We start from the raw sequence: 24,084 nt of genomic DNA on the forward strand, positions 1-24,084 counted from the left end.
TTACCTCACCCACAGGAAGCGGGTGCATAGGCCTCAAAGTGCGTCGGGTTTCTTCTATCTGTTCCGTTGAGCCTGGGACAAAGATGCTGCAGGCGGTCGGTCCGGGAGAGATGCGGTGGATCCAAGGGTGGATCGGAGTTGCAGAAGACCTGAAAGCAGAGGGGACAGTGTTCACAGTCACTAGCCAGTGACCGGCGTGGCACCAGGTAGGTACCAGGCGATGTCGGGTGCAAACAGGTGATGAGGGGTAGCTTGTCTCCGCAGCCACGTGGTCCCTGAAGGTCGACGACGTCCAGGAGTCGGCTCACGAGCTGTCCCACGCAGGCTCTCGCTGTCGGCGGTGTCGGCGACTTGGTCGAAGCAAACAAGCCTTGGCAAAAGCAATTGCAGGAGGATTCGGAAATCAGCTGTTGGTTCTGACCAGCAAGGTCAGAGGGATTGCTCCTTTGGAGAGGAGCAAGGGCCAGTCTGGAGCAACCAGACCAGTGGTGTTTTTCGTAGAGTTCGTCGCCAAGATGGCCACTAGCCAGCGGGCCAGCAACCGGTTAGGCGCGTCGAGTGGCAAAATGCAGAAGGGCCCCACGCAGATCGTGGAGATGCTGGAGGGCTCACCTTTGGTGCAAATGCTGCTCGAGAGTTGGGCTTCTCAGATCCCAAAGCACAACTTGGAGGGAGCCTCGGTTGTTGCACTTGTCAGCTTGTTGTAGTCGATCCAAGATGGCTGGCTCCACGTGTCTCGGTGCCTCCACGGGTCTCCTCTTTTCAGGGACTGTGGATCGGGCGGTGAGAGGTCTGGAGGTCCAGGTCTTGTCAGTCTCTGGGCTCGGGCTCCGGCGGGAGGCGGCGGCAAAGCAGACGTTGATTCGCTGGATGGTGCTTGCGTTAGCAAGGTGGTCACTCCCTGACCACAGGGGAGATTGGCTTCAGTCCTCTGTGCAGCAGAGCGTCGAAGTTCCCGTCTTCTTCTTAGTTTTAAGTTGATTCCAGGATGTCTGAAGTCTTAGGACACAGCTCCTACCTTTAAGCGGATTCTAGGGGCCGGACTACCTGCTAGGTCCCTCCCTATGGGTGGGACCAGGAAGGGGGGTGGTTACACCCCCAATCCTTTGTCCAGCTCGCCCCAGGCCCGGGACTGGTGTGCCCCAGGACCGGTTTGAACTGGCATATGCACCGAGGCTCCTTGTGAGCCACAGGCATGTCTGGTTTCTTTCAAGCCCTACCTGACCAATACACAAAATCCTGTCTGGGGTGGTGCACGCACCTCCCCTGGCAGGAAACCCTTTGTCCACACCTCCCAAGCTGGAAGGACTCCCAGCAGCAGGAGGGCAGACTTGTGTCTGTGGTGGCAGCATCCATTTTGTGGAGCTGAGGCTATGTCTGATTTTACCCGGGTTTCAGGTACTGTACATGTCGTGTCCCTCTAGGAGGGTGGAATGCTAACCCCGTCGCCAGAATTGGCGAGGGGTTAGTATTCCAATTCGTATGACACCTTACTCGACATGTTTTGATAAAGCCAAACCAAAGATAGCATTTAACCGCGAGGTTCATAATGCACTTAAGAGTATATGGTATGACGATATCTGGAAACAGTAGAAGGAAGTTGTTCCGACCACTGCAGACAGGCTCAGCTCATGCCAGAGCACCATCTCACATGGAACCAAGCACTCTGCCTTCAGGATTGTTAAGGCCTGCCATAGGAGTGACTTATAGGTTACCAGGTGTCCCATTTAAGGTTAGGTATAGGTATACTACACCTAAGTAAGAGGTGATTACACCAACTTACCCCAGCTGAGTGATCAGCCAGTTGTGTCAAATTGTTAGGCCAAGCCTGGGGTGGCATAATACATGCTGCAGCCCTTGGCAGGCCTTGGGTACACCAATGCCCTGGGTACCTAGTGTACACTGGTACAGGGGCTGACAGGGTGATCCACTTCCAATTGGTTATGCACCTAGGGTGCATAGTTTTAATTTAGTAGAGAGAACAGCAGGCTGGGGGTCTGATTGGCAGGCCCACAGCCTCAATATGTCAAAAACCAGTGAAGCAAAAAGCAAAAATTTGGGGTGACCATAGGATAGCAGACCCTACTCTCCTACAGATGTGCAGAGGCGGAAAGGCTGATGGAGGCGCTAAAAAACAAGACGGAGGATTTGGAAGCGAGATCGAGGCGGAACAACGTTAGAATCACGGGGGTCCCGGAGTCCACCAACACTGGCCGGATGGAGACTTATGTTGAGGGGCTGATTAAGGACGTGGTGGGTGCAGAGCACTTGTCTCCACTGTTCCTGATAGAGCGCGCGCACAGGTCACTGGCCCCGAGGCCGAAGCCAGGGGCTCCCCCGCGCCCTATAGTCGCCAGAGTCCTCAACTACAGGGACCGCGATGCAATCCTCCGCATAGTGAGAGAGAAACAACAGGTCACGCACCAAGGTAATACACTGGCCTTCTACCCGGACTTCACGGTCGCAGTCCAACAGGCGAGGAAGGAATTTAATCCGGTCAAAAAGAAACTGCGTGACCTGGGGATTGATTATGCCATGCTCTATCCAGCCCGGCTGCGCATAACACATGGAGGGCGGGTGGCGCTGTGCCACTCGCCTCGCGAGGCGAATGATCTCCTCAAACAACTTGGAACCAAGCGCAAGGAGAAACAAAGGGTTGATAAGGGTGTAGACACGGACTGACGTGCTACAAGCTGAACCACAAGAAGACTGGTGAGGACACTCCACACAACATGGTGAAACTGCGACCCTGTCGAGGTATGCGGGGTCTGGCACGAACAACACTGAGACACACGGACTGTTGGGGACGGTGAGTGCGCCCACTGCGAGCGAGGATATTTGGGTTTGTGCCAGAATGGTGCTTGTTGCCTTTACTGCTCCTGCAGCTCCGCGGGGGTGTGCGCTGGCTCCTATCTGTGGGACTCCGGTGTGACAATGCCATACAGTGATAGAGCCCGCATACTGATGAACTTGACCACTGTGTGATGAGTTGCCATATACATCGCGGGCCTGGGAGGGGCTCAGATAACTGGATAACAAGAGCAATGGCCCCTGTCGGTCTGAGCCGGAGCGGGGCTCCGAGGGTCAGACGTGGGAGGGGTAATAGGAGAAAGACCGTGCACTGCCCACTGGGTAGCAAGACAATGCTGATGCACAGTGGGGGTGATGATTCATAAGGGCTGTTGCACTGGGTAAGGGAAAGGGACGTTGAGAGGCCTACATTAACATGGGAGCTGCTGAGCTCCGGACTATAATATAATCCCGTCCCCATCCATTAAGTTGGATGGAATGGTGCGCTCTAGGCGGTCCCCCCGAATAGGGTGATCCCCGAATTCAGTTACTTTGATGTTTGATGTTCAATTTGGGGTGTGTCTTTGGCATGGTTGGGGTGCTAAAGTGGGTGGGGGGACATGGGTTGTGGTTGAGATGTTGAACTGTTGGTCACTGCGCATGAGACGCATCGCTGAACTCCAAGTGCCATTGCTGGGGACTCATGGGGCCCTTGCCCACTGCGACAGCTGCTGGGAGCGTTCATTGACAAGGGGGGCGACTGGTACACACATGCTGATACGCCTTGATGGCTGAGAACAGGATAGGTGAAGGGTATCTTCGACTGCTAACGTGGAATGTGCGGGGGCTAGGCAACCCCAAAAAAATACGGCAAACACTAGCTTACCTAGACAGGCAACACATAGACATTGCACTAATACAAGAGACGCACTGCGCACCGGCGCGCCGATTAAATGTGGGACGTAGATGGGCTGAATCGGTACACTACTCATCCTACTCTTCCTACGCACAGGGGTATTAGTGCTGATCAGGAAGGGGCTGAACTATATGATAGATAAGGTGGAGACGGATGCAATGGGGAGATTTGTCCTACTGACTGGGGCCCTGCGGGGACAGAGATTAGCTGTAGTGAATGTATATGGGCCTAACGTGGATGACCCACAGTTCTATCACTTGCTGTGGGGTAAACTGCGTGACTTGCAGGCGCCTCACGTGATTTGGGGTGGTGACTTTAACCTTGCGCTCTCGGAAGATGTCGATAGATCCGGAACGACGACGGAGCCACATAGGCGAGCATTACGTGTCTTACATGACATAATGGTTGATAGAGCACTCACTGACATCTGGAGAAGTAGACACCCGGGAGAGTTGGAGGCCACACACGTAGCTACATCACACGGCAGTTGGTCCCGCATAGATTACTGGCTGGTGTCGGGGGATATAGCATTGTGGACACGGGAAGTTAGGCACTTACCCAGAACACTCTCGGATCACAGCCCGGTGCTCCTCTCTCTGGAGCTCCCGAACTACACGCCGCCTCCATTCAGTTGGAGATTTAATGCCAAAGCGCTGATGGATCCTGTCTATGCAGATACCATTGGGAGTGCGATACAGGATTTTTTTGACAACAATGCGACTCCTACGACCGACTCGGGAGTACTATGGGAGGCTTGCAAGGCCACCATACGGGGGGTCTGCATCAGTACTAACGCAGGTATTCTAAAGGACATCCGACAGCAGATACGAGCCAGGGAAGACAAGTTGAGACTTCTCGAACGGGAATATGAGAGCACGCAGAATGCTCAGGTACTAGGGGACATTAGGAAAACACTGTCCGAATTCCAGAGCTTAGCGGACGACGAAATTAAATACACAACTAAAAGACAAGTGGCGAGGGCATATGGGGAGGGCGGCAGACCGGGCAGGCGCCTAGCGACTGCCATCTGCGAGGGCCGGGCCCCGCAAAACATACAGGTGATTCGTGGGCGCCAGGGGGAGCGGCACTATGGTGAACAAGCAATATTGGGTGAATTTGTGGCTGCCTACGGTGAACTATATGCATCCAGGCCAACGGCCAATGAGACCGAAATCGCGGACTACCTCGAAGACGTGGCGATAGTGTGGCTGTCAGACTCACACCGCGAATACCTCTCCCAGCCTATCACGGTCGAGGAGGTCACTGAGGTTATTAAGTCGCTGCCGAATGGCAAGACGCCGGGCCCAGATGGCTTCACTGGCGAATTTTATAAGGCGTTCGCTGACCAACTAGCCCCACATTTGGTGGAAATGTATGGCAATGCTCACGAGCAACAACATTTACCGCCAACCCTGCGAGAGGCGCTGCTGTTGGCGCTACCCAAGCCACAAAAGGACCCGGAACTTTGCGACTCTTACAGACCACTGTCCTTTATAAATGTAGACAACAAGATATTGGCAAAATTGCTTGCGACCAGGCTTAATCCGCTCATGCCTAGATTGGTCCTGCCTGACCAGGCTGGATTCATACCGGAACGCTCCACGGCACACAACACGCGAACATTATTTGCACTCGCGCACTATCTAACACCTGAGACGAAGGCGGCGGCGGTCTTTTTGGACGCGGCCAAAGCCTTTGACTCTCTGGAATGGACTTATATGAGCAAGGTGCTGAGGAGGATGGGCTTCCCGCCCATGTTCCTCCAATGGATTAACTTACTATATGACGCACCTGTGGCACGGGTTAAGGTGAATAAATATATCTCAAGCCCAATTGACATTCGGAGAGGGACGAGGCAGGGCTGCCCCCTGTCCCCCCTCTTGTTCGCGCTTGCGCTGGAACCCCTTGCGTGCAAAATACGACAAGGGCACCATTACTCGGCCCTGCAGTTCCCGCAGCAGCCACTACACATATCACTGTACGCAGACGATATGCTACTCTTTGTGAGGGACCCACAGGCCAACCTGAATCGGCTATTGAGGGAATATATCAAATTCGCGCGACAATCCGGGGTCATTATAAATTGGGCCAAGTCCATGATCATTCCACTGACCGACAGCACGCAACCACACCCAATGGACTATCCTCTGGAATGGAAGATGGACCCGATAAAATATTTGGGTGTGTGGTACCATAGGGACCCGGAGGTCGTGATCCGGACCAACTACGGGACAGTGATAGACGCACTAGACGCGAAGGTGGGGAGGTGGATCCAGCTGCCACTGTCGGTGGCTGACCGAATTGCTATTGTTAAAATGGTGGTGCTGCCAAAGCTGCTCTACCTCTTCACTAACATCCCAATTCACCCTCCAGCGGAAGTGTTCCGACGGATCACCTCGCTGGTCCTTCGCCTTATCTGGGCGGGAAAGACGGCCAGGGAAGAGATGCGGACATTGACACTGCCTTACAGTAGGGGGGGGTACGGGGTACCTGACTTCTGTCTATACTATCTCTGCGCACAAGCACAATATGCACATTTTTGGTATCACAAGGTCCCATTTCTTACCCACACTGCGATTGAGGAGGGGGATGCTATGCCGGTTCCACTGGAGGCGATTATCACCCATCGCAGGCCCCCTTTGCAAATGAACGACATAAACACTATCGATGCTACAAACAAAGCGTGGCATGCAATGGGCAGAAAAGCTAATAAATTGCCGCTGTATGCCCCGGCACTCCGGCTTCAGTGGCACCCGGCGATATCGGTCACGCAAGAAAAAGTGGGACTAGAACTGCTGCGCCAAGTGGGCATCGACACCATGGGGGACTTGTACGAAGATGGGACCTTTAAAACGCTAGAAAACCTGACATTCATTAGTAACATGACTGCATTATTTCGCTTCAATTATCACAGACTGCAGAGGGCTATGAAGCAGCTATACCCAACGTACCCGTTGGAACCCCCGGGGCTAACCGCACTGCAGTGGCTGATCACCACACCTGCGAGAAAACATTTGGTATCCACACTGTACACGAAGATGCAGGAGGACATAGCGGCAACCACGACTGCTTCCATGGAGAAGTGGAATGGCTGTCTTGACACTCCGCTAACGGAGGATGAATGGACTACTGCCTGTACTCTGACGGGCATGCTGACACCTAACGGCAATCTCCGCATTCTGCATTTCAAATACTTACACCAGACATACTACACACCGGCCAGGCTGCACCGCTATGGGCTGCGGGAGGACTCTAGATGTGAGCGCTGTGGTGCAGACGGGGCAGATTTCATACACCTAGCCTGGTCATGTGAGGCAGTCGGAGAATACTGGGTGCAGGTGACGCAGAAGATTGGGGCTATGGTAGGCGGGGAAGTGCGATGCGAGGTCAAAACCTGTTTGCTGGGAATACTGCCTGACTTTCGAGCCCTGAAATGCAGATTCTGTATGATTGCGCTACTAATAGCTAAAAGGAGGGTCTCGATATGTTGGAATGGCAGGCGCAGCCCGAAGCCCACGGACTGGCTCACGGACTTAACATATTGTAGGGATACTCTGTAGACCTATGAAGAAGAACTACCAGCTGGATCGCAACCCAGAGACTACTGGGTGTATCTAACCCAATATTTGCAATTGCAGCAACAGGCTTAATAAATGACTCGCACATGAGATAAATGGCGGTGGGTATGGGAGACTCCTGATTAGGAAATGTATAGACAAAATTGGATGAAGGATGCTGTTGTGACGTGACCGCAATGTTATGATTGTTTTTTTTTTGTTCTGTTTGTATACAATTACAAATGCCAATAAACAAAAAAAAAAAACTCTACGCAAATTAAGAGCTGTGTTCCGATGGGGGATAAAACCGGATTGGTCTGTGTGAACTAGCTCCCCGATCAACGTGACCAGACGATTGGCCAAAAGCTTGGCCAGAATCTTGGGCTCAGCATTCAAGAGAGAGATCGGCGGGGAGGAGCCTAGCGCACAACCAAGATGGCCGCGTAGGTGCGAGGCTCCCGAGGACCTCCGTGACCTCCTGCATAAATCCTGACAATATCCTGTCCTAGATGAGGGGACTGTGTTGGTGAGCCCGAGCTGAGGTGGCACCCGTTTTCCGTTTCCAAATTGGACCTCGGACACCGGCGGGAGCACCGATTGAGGTTTGCGGCCTTCTCCACGCCGGCCCCCCGGATTGGAGTTGTGGGGCGATCCGGAGACAAAGTGAACAACAGCGGCGGGCAGGGCTGGGCGGCTCGCGTACCCCGCACTTTCACTTTCGCTCTTGCACCCTCCTTGCTGCGTAGGCGAGGTTGGGTTGCGGGGCGGTGTGCGGTGGTGTGGCCTCGTTGGGTGGCCCTGCCGGCCCGCCGGCTGTGATCCGTCCTGCGGACCTGTGGTTGCCCCCCCCCCAGAGCCCGTGCACTGGTTTGTCGGCCCTTTTCGAGGTGATTGGCACGATTTGGGGACTGGAACCATGTCCACAAAGCAAGATGGCGACCGGGCAAAGGTGAAATCGACCCGCCGTGGCGCAGCCCATCAGTCCAACAACATGGACCGCTACACCCTCCAGAAGGGATCTCCCGAGGTGCCGCGTAGGTCCCCTGAGGGCCCGACTGATGCTCCTGCTCAGCCCGCGGATCTGACCCTCCGAGACGTCATGGGCGCTATCGCCGAGATGAAGGCCTCGGTGGACCAGCGCTTTGACACACTGGCGCAGAAGATTGACTCGGTCCTCGTGGATGTTGGCCTGGTGAGGGCCGATCTATCCAAGACGAATGACCGGGTCGATTCTTTGGCCCACACCACCTCGGGCCTCACAACGGACGTGGCGGCCCTCCAGAAGGAGGTGCGCCGGCTTGGCCAGGCGAGCGCCCTGATGGATCGTCGACTGGAGGATTCCGAGGGTCGGGCCCGGAGGAACAATGTCCGCATAGTCGGGGTGCCGGAGGGACGCGAGGAGGCGGCGGCGGATCTGTTTGTGGAGGACCTGATTCTCACCCGTCTCCAGCCCCGGGGGCTGAGTAAATTCTTTGCGGTGGAACGTGCCCACAGGGTTCCCGGAGGAAGACCTAAGGCCGGAGCCCCTCCGAGGCCTCTCATTGCCCGGATCTTCAACTTTCGGGACAGAGACGCTATCCTGCAGACTTCTAGGCTACAAGTACCGGTCAGACTCGACAATATGGACGTAAACTTCTATCCTGATTTCACCCCAGCGGTCCAAAAGCAGAGACTGAGCTTTCTCGGAGTCAAACGTCGTCTACGGGACCTGAACCTCAAGTATGCGATGCTCTTTCCAGCTAAGTTGAGGGTGGAGGTGGATGGCCGCACGCACTTTTTTGATCGTCCCGAGGCGGCCGGGGACTGGTTGGACACTTTGCCCGGGGATCGGGGCCGGGGGGGTGGGGGGGGCGCGGTTGGTGGGGAGGGCTCGCCGGATCAGGACTGAGGGACTAATAGTAGGCCTCGCTCTGGACAACATTATCGTCATTTTTGACTGTTCGTGTAAGCTCCCCTCCTGTGGAGGTCGTACGAGGTCTCTTGGGGGCTCTCCCTCCTCCTCTGGGGGACTAGTTAGTTTAATCATCTATGGGGCGACAGGCACACTGCACTTTGGGGGGGCTGTTTGGGCTCATGCAGGGGTGCAGGGAGGGGGGAGTTCTGTTGTGAAGGGTGGGTTGGGGTGGGGTGTTGTTCGTTTTTACCGCAAGGCAAACCCTTTACTGTATTGGTGTTTTTAAGGTGCTCTCGGGGGGACGCATGATGGCTTCTGTATGTGATGGGGGGTAGGGACCTGACTTTGTTGTCCTGGAACGTTAATGGACTGGGGGATAGGATTAAGCGAGGTGTGGTCCTGCAGTATCTGAAACGAATTTCGCCAGATGTGGTCTTTCTGCAGGAGACACACCTTATTGGTAATTCTTTTTGTGCCATGAATCGGCGTGGCTATCGTTTGGTGGCCCACTCGGGCTTCACGTCGGGCTCACGGGGGGTGGGCATCATGGTGAAGAACTCGCTCCCGTTGGAAATAGACGAGGTGCGCCATGATGAGAGGGGACGCTACACTGTCTTGGTGGGGAGAATGGAGGGCAAAGTAGTTGTCTTTGTATCAGTGTACGTCCCACCGGGGTTACAGTCTACCACCTTTGCGGACCTGGGGCGCCTCCTCCTTGACCTTCCGGGGGGGCTTCTGGTGGTTGGGGGGGACTTCAATGCGGTGGTTTCTGGGACCGTGGATCGTCACCCCCCTAGGGACCTCCCCCGGGCACAGGCGTGGCTGTCCGGCTTCTTAGATACACTGGGACTGGTGGACTGCTGGCGTTTAAAACATCCCATGCAGCTGCAGTACACTTTCCACTCGGGTGCCCATGGTAGTCTCTCGCGGCTTGATTATGTCCTTGTCCCTGCGGCCTATGTTGGGAGGGTAGGAGAGGTGCGCCATTTGGCGCGGGGTATTTCAGATCACTCCCCGCTCCTGTTGCACTTTGATGTCTTCCCGAGGGGGGAGGGCAGGGTAGCTCCAATCAATGCCTGGTACCTGCGCGACCCCACCATTCGCGCTGATTTGATTAAATCCTTGCAGCGGTATTTTGATGAAAATGTGGGGTCTGTCCCTTCGGCTATCTCCCTGTGGGAAGCCTTTAAGACAGTTCTTAGAGGGGAGGCCCTCTCCTTTATCTCCCATGCCCGGAGGCGCGAGCAGGAGGGGGTGACCCGGGTGGAGGCCGAAATTGCTGAATTGGAGGGTGATCTAGAGAGTGGGGTGACGGATGCTGCACTACATGTCCTACAACTTAAGCAGGCGGCCTACAGGGCCCTCATCACGGAGGCGGCCAGGGGCCTCAGTAGAGAGCAACAGGGGTGACTGTATGATGTGGGTGATAAGGCTGGTAAACTGCTTGCGTGGTTGGATAAAAAGGAGAGAGCGAGTCGTGTGGTCCCGCTGATTGAGAGGATGGATGGTGTTCGTGTCACCGAGCCAGAAGACATTGTCTCTTGTTTCGCGGATTATTTCCGCGAGGTGTATTCCCCGGTTTCTCCCTGCTCGGAGGAGGATTCCCATGCCCTGCTTAGGGATATCGCGCTGCCTTCCCTCTCGGTGGAGGACAGGGTGTCGTTAGATGCCGCCCCCACCTCCGACGAAATTGCCCTCGCCATACGCTCGGTCGCATCCGGTAAGGCCATGGGCCCGAACGGTATCCCTATCGAGCTGTATAAGCTGCGACCGGATGTACTGGCACCCCACCTCCGTGCGATGTTCCTGGCGGCCCACTCGCGGGGCTCCCTCCCACCGGACCAGCGTCTGGCTACAATCGTGGTGATCCACAAGGAGGGGAGACCCCGAGACCGGGTTACATCCTATCGGCCTATCTCGCTCTTGAATGCGGAGCCCAAAATCCTCGCCAAGGTGCTAGCCAACCGGCTGGTCGGCGTGGTGGGCGATCTGGTCCACCAAGACCAGTCCGGCTTTATTCCCCATCGCAACACGGCCCTTAATCTGCGGCGCTTGCACGGGGTGCTCGCGCGTGTCCCGTTTGTGCGGGAGCCGGCCATATTGGCGTCCTTAGACGCCACCATGGCGTTTGACACGCTCGAGTGGCCATACATTTGGGCGATGCTGGCGAAGTTTGGATTTGGCCCGGGGTTCATCAGCTGGGTCAAATTGTTGTATTCGAGCCCATTGGCGCAGGTGGTGGTGAATGGAAGAGTATCGGTCCCATTCGAGCTGGGACGGGGCACGCGACAGGGCTGCCCCTTGTCGCCGCTCCTGTTTGCGCTGGCCTTGGAACCCCTGGCGGAGTGGCTGCGGTGGCACCCTTCCATCCGTGGTCTCCGTTGGACCCCCGAGTATGAGGACCGCGTGTCCCTATACGCTGACGATATCCTTTTGTACCTAGCCTCCCCGCGTAAATCACTGATTGTCCTGGTTGATGTTTTGCGCTCATTCGGTCGCAACTCAGGCCTTGTCATCAACTGGGCTAAATCATGTGTGTATGTGCTTTCCGGGGAGGCTCCCGTCCTCCCGCGGGGCTGTCCGATCCAGATTGCCTCTCAGGGGTTTCGGTATCTGGGTGTCTATATTACTCTCGACCCGGAGGCCCACTACGAGCGGAATTTGCTTCCCCCCCTCCAGCGTCTGAAGGAGGACGTCGCGCGCTGGCGGCGCCTGCCGCTTTCGCCGCTCGGCCGGGCGGCATTGTTTAAGATGATGTCATTGCCACGCTTCCTGTACGCTCTCCAGAACACTATGGACTTAGTCCCGGCGCGCTACTTCCGTGAGTTGGAGAGTCTACAGCGCCGCCTGTTCTGGGACGGGAGGCCGCGTATAGCCCTGGCGAAGTTGACGCTCCCGTGGTACGACGGGGGGATTGCCCTCCCGGATATTAAACGGTATTACTGGGCCTCCCAGCTAGCTGCAATTAATCACGGCCTCTACGGGCCCGCCTTAAACCCGGCATTTGAAATGGACAAGATGCTCCTGCCCGGTGGCGACTACAATCGAGCGCTCTACTCTGGCGCGCCCGACCCCCGCTTGACGGGACCTACGCGTGTCATGGTGCGAGTATGGCACGCGGCTAACACAGCTATGGGGTGGAAGGACCGTTTGACCCGGGCATTGCCGTTGTATGCGTCTGAGAGGTTGGGCTCCCTGTGGACCTCGAAGGGCTTCGAGAAGTGGGACACGATAGGCATCAGTAAAGTGGGGGATCTCTGGACGAGGGGGGGATTTAAAACATTCAAGACGCTGCAGACGGAGTTTCAGCTGCAGGGCAGTGAATACTTCCGGTACTTGCAGGTCCGTCACGCACTGGGCTCCGTCTTCCCAGACGTCGCCTCCATCCCGGAGACTTCCCCCTTGGAGGATAGAGTGCTGGATGGCCACGTTCCGGACAGCACGATCTCCCTTATTTACAAAAAATTGATTAATGACCGCTCGGGTTTGCTGACTGGCCTCCGTGAGGCTTGGCTTGCCGATGGGCTGGAGTTGGACGACGAGGACTGGATTTCCGCGGTGGCCTCTCCGAAGGAGGTGGCCATACCGGCGCGCCTCCGTTTCGTCCAGCTTAAGATACTCCACCGGGTTTACATGACGGGGCCAAGGCTTCTGCGTATGGGCTACGCTGAGGATGGGTTATGCAAGCGTGGGTGTGGTGCTTTGGCGACTTTTTTGCACATTTTGTGGGAATGCCCGAAGGTGGAGCGATTCTGGCGTGGTGTGCATGAGGTTCTGCGAGTGGTTACGCATGTCGCGCTGCTGCCTGAAGCGAGGAGATGCCTGCTGAATGTGTGGGAACCAACTGACTACTCGGTTCCGCAGACGCGATGGGTGACTCTGGGATATATGATAGCTAAGCGTGACATTGCTCAACTGTGGGGATCCCAGAGGCCCCCGGCGGTGTCGGCCTGGAAAGAACACATGGATTGGTGCATGTTCCGAGAAAAGGTGGTGTATGTGGCGAGGGGTAAGCCTGGGACATGGGTGAAAGTATGGGGCCCCTGGAACGCCTACCGCGGGGGTATCTGCGCGCCACCACTGCTGCCTGCCGCCTCGCCAGCCCCGTCCCCTTAGTTGACTCCTTTCCCCAGCCCCGGGCACAGGGTTCCCCCAGTCCTCGATCTGTTCCCCTTCCCCTCTTTCGACTCCTGTGGATGGCTGGGGGTCCCCCATTTGGGGAGCACGTGCTGTTACTTTTGATTGTGGGTTGCCTTGCGGGTGTGGTTTTTCGTGTTGTTTGTATAAAATGGAACCGTATTGTGGGGTCAGAGTGATGTGGCCCACGACGTTGATACCTCCTGATTTTGCTTCTCTGCAACGCCAAGTGTTTTTTGAACGTCTGTCATATGCTCCTGTCATTCTAGCGGCCGGCCGGAAGGTTGTAGGCCCATACTTGTATATTCTTGAGATTGCAATAAACGGTTTCAAAAAAAAAGAGAGAGATCGGCCTATAGGACGTGCACTCAGTCTTGAGTTTCCCCTCCTTATGGATAGTGACTATGGTAGCTGTCCTCTGATGTTTAGGGAGTGTCCCTTTGTCTCTGGATTCTTCAAACATAGAATGCAGCTGAGGGTACAGTTTGTCCGGCTGAAGTTTATATTGTTCGATGGGAAGACCATTGGGACCAGAGTCCTTACCGACATTTAAGGATCCAATCGCCTTCGCAATGTCGTCAGGAGTTCTTACGCTCGCTAGTAGGTCGCAGTCCTCTACCGAAAGCTTAGGAAGTGTGATGTCCACTAACAGCTTACGGGAGTCATCTACCGAATATGGAGCAACAGCAGAATAGACCGTGCTGAAGTGGTCAGCAAACATGTCCGCAATGCCTTGCAATACCTTGCAGGTCTGTCAGAAGGTTACCTCTTTTATCACAGAGTTCAGGCACCAGCCTGCTCGCCCATTCTTTCTTGTCAAGCCAGGCTAACAATTTACCTGCCTTATCCCCTAGGTCGTATATCCGTCCTAGCTTATGTCTCCCCATGGTTTTGGCCTGCTCCGTTGCTAATGGCCTATACTCCTGCTGCCGGAGCTTCAATTGATGGAGTTTGTCTGGTGTGAGTCCCAATTCTAAGTCAGTCTCCAAGCGACCAAGCTCCGCCTCTATGCTAGCAATCTCTTTCTGGGTCTCTTTCTTAACTCCGGAGATAAGAGACAAGGCCTGACCACGGATCACAGTCTTAAAAGCCTCCCACAGCATCTGAGAGGAGGTCACAGACCCGTAGTTTTCTATAAAGTAATTGTCTATGGCTTTAATAAGTTCCTTACGAACTTTAGGATCTCGTAAGTACCATGGGTTAATTGGGGCCACTCTTCCCACCTGCTTATAGCTAAGGACGAAATGAAGCCAAACCGGGGAGTGATCCGAAATGCCTCTGGCCAAATGTTTAATCTCATGTATGTGGGTGGCCTGAGATGCAGGGACTTGGAAGTAATCTATGAAAGAAAGGCTCCCATGTGCCCCGAGTGTAAGGTGTGTTGTACTGTGCTTGGGTGATAGGTCTGCCACCCATCTACCAACCCCATGGATTCAAGGAACTCATGAAGCCAGCCTGGCATGTTTCCACCCCCAGGGGGGGATGTCGATCCAGATCCATAACCACATTTTAATAAACTTGGCCACATGGTCTTGGAGCCACCATTCTTCACTTCTGTGGTTTTTATTGTTGTTGGGTGAATACATTTCTTGATAGATAGATCTAGACAGATAAAAGTTAACATTAGGAAAGGTAATAGTATGGTTACTTATCTGTATGGAGCCTCATATAAAAGAGGCAGATTGTACTGAGTGTGTGACCTTTATAGCCTGACTGTATTATGTTCTAGAACAATCTATACTTTGATGTAATGATTTAAAATGGCTGTGTGAAAGTTGGTATTAAAAGATTAATGCATAATGTTAGCCTCCGGTCTTGTAATGAAATTGCTCATGAGACATGATGTACTTGACTTGTACCACCTTGTATGTTAATAGTTTAAAAAGGTGTCATCGATGGTTTACAAAGGAGGCATCGATGGTTTACAAAGGAGGCATCAATGGTTTACACAGGAGGCATCAATGGTTTACACAGGAGGTATCAATGGGTTATAAAGGGGGCATCAATTGTTTACAAAGGAGGTATCAATGGATTACACAGGAGGCATCAATGGTTTACACAGGATGTATCAATGGGTTATAAAGGGGGCATCAATTGTTTACAAAGGAGGCATCAATGGATTACACAGGAGGCATCAATGGGTTATGAAGGGGGCATCAATTGTTTACAAAGGAGGCATCAATGGTTTACACAGGAGGCATCAATGGTTTACACAGGAGGTATCAATGGTTTACAAAGGAGGCATCAATGGTTTACACAGGAGGTATCAATGGGTTACACAGGAGGCATCAATGGTTTACACAGGAGGTATCAATGGTTTACAAAGGAGGCATCAATGGTTTACACAGGAGGTATCAATGGGTTACAAAGGAGGCATCAATGGTTTACACACGAGGTATCAATGGGTTACAAAAGAGGCAATGGTTTACAAAGGAGGCATCAATGCTTTACAAAATAGTTTACAAAGGATGTATCCTTTAAGTGACTCTCTGAGAGAGCTAACAAAATTGCAGGGCAGTTAGCTCTGTGCTACTGTAAATGTTCATTTACACACGCTCCCTTACACACCAAAGGATTGATGCAAATTGTGAATGGCATTGGCACCAAAGCTAACGACTGAAGGAGTTTGACCCGTTGAGCACTCTATGTATGCTAATTTCAAGCGGATTCAGATTATGAATGGAGATTCAGGCACCAACCCTTGCTAGGAATTGTTATGATTATGATAATGGTTATGAGTATGATGATTATTATTATTGTTTATGACACCGGTAAAGTTTCATTTTATACCCGAACAAAAAATCAAAGAAACCATAGACCACTGTTTCCATCATCGGGAGTCTTACCCGAGATTGAAGAAGACAAGATTTCTGCATGAAAATGTTCATCTCTAATTGTTTCCTCGTTTTAGGCCCTGAGGCTTTGGCTGAGAGGACTCTGTGCGCTGGAGAAGAAACGTTAATGATTTTAAGAACCAGAAGACCACCTCTTACATCAATGGAAAGAAAGACAAAGCTTATTATTGAAAATATTCAGATTCAAATGATTTTGTTTGCTGCAAATGTGACCAATTATATTCAGACTGATTTCAGTTCATTTCTGTGATGTTAAAAGTTTGAATTCTGTTACAGAAACAATTATATTTAGTAATTAAACATCATATTTATTATGTTTTACTTTTAAGATTGGACATAACACAACTTTTCTTTCCTAATATGCAAAAATAAAAAAAAACATAATTATTGGTGTATTTTACTAAAATTGCAACAATTTCAGCAAATGTTGATTTATCCTATAAAGAAATCAGGGCAATACATAAAGGAGAAGATGAAATAATGGAGACACAAGCATTATAAGAAGAGGAGAGCGTAGGCACAGCATATTAAAAGACACTTGAAGCAGTTAAATTGTACAGATTAGTTTGGTCACCGGGCAGCATCATGTCAATGTCCAAGTGTACCCACGTTTCTGAGTGGAGTAAATGTCATCGGCCTCCTCTTCTCTTCCATCTGGGCGTAAGTGTTGCCATCTCCACCTCATCATACCAGCACAAACTTCAAGGAAGCGACAGCCATTAGGATAATAACCTTCATTCCAAATGCCATGGGTAGAAATCCTGGTCCATAGTGTGACATCCAGCCCTACATCCGTCCTATTGATAAAGAATAGACCTGTACTCCTGGATCTATCTTTCAGCTGATGAGCACAATTTTAGAAAGCCTCAGTAATCATTTCAGGCAACAAGGCCATCAGCTTCTTTAGTGCCACCTTTGTATGGTCTAGCTTGACAGACAGTAATATGAGGAATGCCAGGAGAGGGGCTTTGGCTTCCCATTCATGTGGGAGCCATGTTTACAAAATTTGATTAAGGAAACAAAAAGAGTGATTGTATTACACTCCAATGGGGACGCTCCCCACACTGCCGCACGGCCAGGTCTGACTGTCCTTGCACTGCTGTTGCTTATTGCCTACTGTACTGTCATTGTGCCTTAATTGCTGTTCCTCTCTGTTTTTTCCCCCGCCCCCCGCCGTACTCCTCCCACTCTTTTTCCCACCGCTGAGTCCCTGCGGCCCCGCCCCCTGCATTCCCATTCACCGCCCCGCTCCCGCCTCCCAGCTGCTCCTCCCTCCCACATCCCCTCTTATGGAGGCGGCGCATGATGAAAGGCGCGACCTCTGACCCTGCTTGCAGGCAGGTCGCTCCCCACGCTGCCGCACGGCCAGGTCTGACTGTCCTTGCACTGCTGTTGCTTATTGCCTACTGTACTGTCGTTGTGCCTTAATTGCTGTTCCTCTCTCCCCACTGACACTCTAATCGTTTTTTCCCCCTGTCTTTTCTTTATTCTGTGCCCTTGTTGCTTATTGCTTATTGTACTGTCGTTGTGCCAAATTGCTGTTCCTCTCTCCCCTCTGACATTCTTATAGTTTTCCCCCTGCCTTTCTTATTCTGTGCCCGTGTTGTGACTGGTTCTTTTCCCCCTGCCCCCCCGCCGTATTCCTCCTGCTCTTTTTCCCGCCGCTGCCTCCCTGCGGCCCCGCCCCCCTCCCGCATTCACATTAGCTGCCCAGCTCCCGCCTCCCAGCTGCTCCTCCCTCCCACATCCCCTCTTACGGATGCCACACAGCGACCGCGCAGCAGACGCGCGCAGCGGGCGCGCTGCTGGCGCGCTGCTGACGCGCTGAAGTCACGCCTAAGGCAAGCCCGTCTACACCTGGACCGCGCCCAGCGTCAGGACTCTTGGCCCCCGCAAGCGCCACGACGCCCGCCTCCTCTACGAATCCAGCACCCTCCACGCACTCAACGCCGGACGATCACACACCTGCTGCCTAGCCACCCTGAAGCGCACCCAAGGACCCTTTTCCTGTCGGAACTGCAGATTCACCAGCATCCGGCCTGCCAGCCCACCCACCGAAGAGCCCAACTTCCTCAGATGCATCCTGCTCAACACCCGCTGTGCCTGCAGACACGCCATCGAACTCTGGGACCTACTCAACACCAACGCCCCAGACGTCGCCTTTCTGACGGAGACCTGGCTGAACCCCTCCTCGGCACCCGACATCGCCATAGCCATCCCGGAAGGCTACAAGATCACCCGCAAGGACTGCACCAACGGAGTAGGAGGAGGAATCGCCATTGTCCACAAGAACACTCTCAAAATCTCGACAGACACCGACAACACCCTGAGCACAGCCGAACACCTGCACTTCCAGATCCACACCGACCCCAACACCACCCTCAGAGGGACCCTTGTCTACAGACCCCCCGAACCGTGACTGCAGTTCAGCGACTCCATCGCCGACTTCATCAGCACACACGCCCTCGCCTCCACGGACTACATCCTCCTCAGGGACCTGAACTTCCACCTCGAGAACAACAAGGACCCCAACTCTTCCATCCTAATCGACAACCTCGCCAACCTCGGACTCAGACAACTCGTCACTACACCCACCCACACCGCTGGCCACATGCTTGACCCCATCTTCTCAGCAAGCTCCCACGTCTTCTTCAACCACACCACCGAACTCCACTGGACCGACCACCGCTACATCCACTTCACCTTCCGGAAACCTACCACCCAGCAGATGCCTCGCTGCTGCTGGAGCAAAGTCACTGAGGACCAGCTTACCACCACCCTCGCCCAGAGCCCACCAGCAGACCCGACCGAACCCGAAGCCGCAACCCGTGGATAGACGACTGCTCCAACACCCTTGCCCCGCTCAAGAAGCCCCCCAACACCCACACCAGCAAGAGAGCCAGCTGGTTCACCGAAGACCTCCAGGCCTCCAATCGAACCTGCCAAAAACTCGAGAAAATCTGGATCCGTGAACGAATGCCGGAAAGCTACACAGCCCACAAGAACGCCACCCGCAGACACCACCACCTCATCAGATCCGCCAAAAGGACCTCCTTCAAAGACCGCCTAGACAACAACGCATACAATAGCAAAGAACTCTTCAACATCGTGAAGGAACTCTCCAGCCTCAGCGCCAACTCCAACGACATCCCACCATCACAAGACCTGTGCGACTCGCTGGCCACCTTCTTCCATCGCAAGATCGCAGACATCCACGACAGCTTTGCTGCCGTCTCCACCCTGGCAACCGCTTAAACCCCCGCCCCCACGACCACCACCAGCACCAACTGCCTGCTCTCTTGGACCAACATCACCGACGACGACACCAGCAAGATCATGAACACTGTAGGAGAGTAGGATCTGCACTTATGTTGCCCCCACTTTTTTTCTGATGTTAACACTGATTTCTGGCTATAGTCTGGCTGGGACCCTGCTCATCAGAGCCCCAGCCTCTCTGTTCTCTCTAAACAACTTGGAGTGCATATTAGATGCACTAGTGATTGGGTACTTTGGTACCTTATGAGCCCCTAGTATATGGTACCTTAGGAACCTAGGCCTACCAAGGGCTGAAGCATGTATTATGCCACCCCTGGGAAGCAGACTAAATCTGACACCCCAGGCCTGCTACTGCGGCCTGGGTGAGGCAGTGTTAGCACTCCTCACTGACGTATAGGTTCCCTATATCTCACCATACACACACATATAAACCTATCAGTCACCCCTAAGGCAGGCCCTATCAATCCTGTGACCACTGTGCCCTCGGCCTGGTCGCCCCCACTCCTCCCGCCTGCTCCTTACCTGCTGGGCCTCCTGCTGCCGCCTGCCGCCTGAGCCACCACAGGGCCGCCGAGCGCCGCCCCAGCCGCCACAGGGCCCCCAGGTTCCCGCCGCTTCCCACGAGACCCCGCCCCCCCGCCCGCCGATTGGATCCCACGCTCCCCGCCTCCCCGCAGACCCTCCCTCCCGGCTCCCCTCTTATGACGCCCCCAGAGCGACCGCGCAGCGGACGCGCGCAGTGGGAGCACCGATTGAGCGCCGAAGGTGCGCCAAAGGTAAGCACGTCTGCGCCCGTCCGCGCCGGGACCGCGCCCAGCGCCAGAACCCCTGGCCCCCGCAGAGGCCACCCCACCCGCCGGACTTACGATGCCGCCACCCTCAATGCACTCAACACCGGCCGAACCCCCGGGTGCTACCGAGCCACTCCGAGACGCACCCACGGACCCTTCAGCTGCCTCACCTGCAAGTTCACCTGCATCCGGACCTGCCCCACACCAGCACCCGCCAAGCCGAACACCAGCAGCAACCACCTCAAGTGCATCCTGCTCAACACCCGCTCCGTCCACAGACACGCCGTTCAACTCTGGAACCTCCTTGACACCACAGCTCCTGACGTTGCCTTCCTCACGGAAACCTGGATGAACGACTCCTCAGCGCCCGACATCGCCATCGCCATCCCAGAGGGCTACAAGATCATCCGGAGAGACCGCGACAACCAGACTGGAGGAGGCATCGCCATCATCCACAGGGACACCATCAGTATCTCGACCAACGCCGACAACACCCTGACAACCGCCGAACACCTGCACTTCCAGATCCACACCAACCCCAAGACCACCTTCAGAGGCACCCTGATCTACTGACCCCCGGGACAACCTTACTTCTTCTTATGATATTTTGTTAGCAGAGGTTGACTGTCCTCCCCCATTTGTTCTGGCTTCTTCTAAAGGGGAGAATGTTATTCTCCCGAGTTTTCCCCGTTATGTCTCGGAGGAGGCTAAACATGAGTATGCGTCGGAGTGGACATTAGCCCTTGCTCCAGCTGTTTATCGTAATCAGATGGAATGGGATAAGGATTCCCCGGAACATGAAATTCCATTGCGCTGTATGCCGCAGCCCCAACTCCCAATACCCGATTGAGCGTGAAGCTAAAACATCCATTAGTGAAATTCTTTCCCAGTTTGAATAGCAGGGTGTGATTGAACCCTGTGTTTCGTCCATGGATAATCCTCTTTTTCCTATACTGAAATCGAATGGTTCGTATCGCAGAGTTTTGGATTACCGTCATTTATACAGTTAGGTTTGTATCTTTGCTGTACAGAACACGCACAGCTCTGCGTTGGTGGATAACCTTGTTCAGAAAAAATATAAAATGACTCTTGATATATATAACGGTTTTTGCAGTCCCAATTTGGCCCCTGAGAGCCGTGACTGGACAGTGTTCAGCCCCGTCAGCAATCACAAAAGGTATACACTCTTGCCTATGGGATATAAGAATAGTCCCAGCGCTTTTGCAGCATGCATAGTGTTCCTTTTGCATGAGATTGACCCTGATGCCTTCTCATAAGTCGATGACATCTATTTGATGGATGATTAATTGATACCGCATCTTGTGCGTGTGGACCACATGATAATGTCTTTTGCTGACTTTGGTTACAAATTTAACTTTGCTGAGTCACACATTGCCTTTTTGGCAGTCCTTTTTTTCTCAGATATGAGATTAACAATTAAGGTCGGGGCTTGGCCCTCCCCTTTCTGGAGAAATGTGCACAATTGCAGCCTCTATCCACTCTAAAAAAATTGCAATTTGCAGGGTTTTTTTTATTTTGGGAGGACATATGTTCCTGATTATGCCCAGCGTATCAAACCTCTTTACTCTTTGATACAACCTACTTTCTCAGCTTCCTGTTGGCTTCCGGAACACACCGCGATTCTTCGGTCTCTGCAGTCTGATCTGCTTGCAACCAACTTCTTGAGACAATTTGACGAATTTAGTAATAAGGATTGTAGCAGGCACGTTAGGTTTCACTTACTTGATGTTCAATGAAGGGGACACTGTCCCCATTGCTTACAAATCGCATATGTACACTTCTGCTGAGATGCGTTTCTCACATACAGCAAAACGTTTGATGGCTGTCCGATGGCGATTCTCAAGGAATGCTCTCTGACTCAGGGTAAAAGCATTTTTATAGTTTCGCCTGTACCTGCCTTAGAAGCAGTTACAAAGGCTAGTGTTCCAAATTCTAAAGCCTTTCATCCTCTGTGAATACAATGGGCTAGTCTTTGACGTAGGCTGATGTCAATTTTTTCTTTGACCCCCAACTGGTGATTGATGGTGAGTCGATGCATAGCATGCAAGTTATTGTACCTTTTATTTATATACTACTTACAGCAGTGAGAAAGTCGAAGGCTAACTTGGCGTGCGACGTAACACAACTTGGCTGGCCGTTCTTGTAATGCATCAACATTGTATTAACTACATGGTGGATCAGAATTAACACTGCTTGGAACTCTAAGACTCCCTGGATTGGACGTTTGACTTTCTTATGAAACTTGAGGGCCCAGAACATTTTTTGTTTAGCATAGATTAACCCCTATTTGGGGGTTATGTTTGGGGTTTTATGATAGCCAACCCTTGCTTTAGAGTACCACCATATTGTTACTTCTTGCTTTTCACTAGATCCCGGATAGTATCGGTGAGTGCCTTGACATAGGCATGGCTACATTGCTTCTGTGACCATTTATTGGATTATATGGAGGCTGTAGAATTAATATTTATTTAAAAGAAATTGTTAGGTTTGCATGATTGTGGGACTTAAGCTTACAGATGCGACATTCAATACTAATGTGAAAGTAGTTTTTAGGTCTCGCCTGGCAAGGGCTTCTTGGAATGGATCCGATTCCAGAAGTCGTGTCGCTGCTCCGCCTACAATTTTGATTGGTGCGCGTCGTTTTGCATCATGGATGAGGCAAAACACAGTGTAATGATTGCAATGGAGGCAATCATTACACTGAGGGTTGCCACCCTGTCCGCTTTTGGCCCTGCCCACCGGGATTCGATCTTTTACTTGCGGAGGGAGACAGTGTCTCTTAATTTGCCGCTAAGCACTTCTTTTATGTATTACCGCATTTGCCTTCAATAATGGCTGACGCGCTTTTCATTTCTCTGTTCTCGGCTTCTTTTAAATGTACACGTTTGACAAATGTATCTACACATACAGGATAAGGAACTGTATTTATATATATGGGTTTTGCAGACCCATTACAAGTATTTAAAATCATGGCATACGGTGAATTTATTTTTAGCTGCCACTTAACAGATTTTAAAACGTAATTAGATTTCACATGAACTTTAGATTTTTAAAACAGGTATTTTGTTTCATGACGCATGAACAACACGTGCTTTGGAAATCTTTAGGGTGCACGCTGTGTACTTGTTTCAAAAGTGCGCTGGGTAGTCTGTGTTATTATAGCAACGCCGGTGATGCTGTCACTCAGGCCCAATTTCCAGTTACACAGCGGACCAGCAGCAACTCGGAGGCTCGCACTGTGCGGTCTTGTGCCGGCGCATATATGCCATTCGCACCGCGCCTCAAAGGCACTTTAGGGCAAGGGTTTCTCTTAAAGTCCGACTGAAAACTGTTTTAGGTTTCAGCTTTGAAACTTAAACCAGAAATTCCGATATTTCACCCGGAGTGTGATCATACCGCATCCTTAAAAAAAATTGTTTTTTATGTCAGCATGCTGTTTGCTGCTGCGGGGTCAGATGAAGGGTAGTTATACGTGGACAGTTTAGTTTACTGAAACTAAAGGGGTCACTAATAGACCTGTTTACTTTCCAAGATTTTGCGTCTTCCTTCTTCAGTTTAAAAGAAAGGGGTTCTGAAGGGGGGGAGCTGCAAGTCAAGAGTAACATTTGGCCCCTGGCTATGTTAAATCGATACTGCTGTGTTGTGAATGTGCCTCTTAAAATCTCATTTACGCACTGAGTTTCCAGGAAGCGAGTTACAGGTAGCGGCATGCGTGCCTACATCTTTGGGCCACAAGTCAACATCTGTACCCAGGCTTTTACCATGTAATGTCTCTCAGCGGTCCACCTAAAAGAGAAAATTCACTCCCAGCACTCGTTGTGCACTTAAGGTATTCCTTATATGGTGC

The 24,084-nt window shown here is 52.6% G+C and overlaps 1 protein-coding gene across 3 annotated transcripts in view; it reads left to right on the top strand.

Annotated features, from left to right (window-relative positions):
* Positions 1–16,619, top strand: part of LOC146808752 (cell adhesion molecule CEACAM4-like) — a 508,058-nt gene extending 491,439 nt beyond the window's left edge. For all 3 annotated transcript variants that reach the window (XM_085614232.1, XM_085614231.1, XM_085614233.1), the window contains one exon: positions 16,206–16,619. In XM_085614232.1, the coding sequence (XP_085470358.1) occupies positions 16,206–16,212 (7 nt within the window). In that variant the 3' untranslated portion in view covers positions 16,213–16,619. The remainder of the gene's footprint in view (positions 1–16,205) is intronic.
* Positions 16,620–24,084: the final 7,465 nt, after the last annotated feature.

This window comes from Triturus cristatus, chromosome 7 (assembly GCF_964204655.1).
Source record: "Triturus cristatus chromosome 7, aTriCri1.1, whole genome shotgun sequence".
Classification (NCBI taxonomy): Eukaryota; Metazoa; Chordata; class Amphibia; order Caudata; family Salamandridae; genus Triturus; species Triturus cristatus.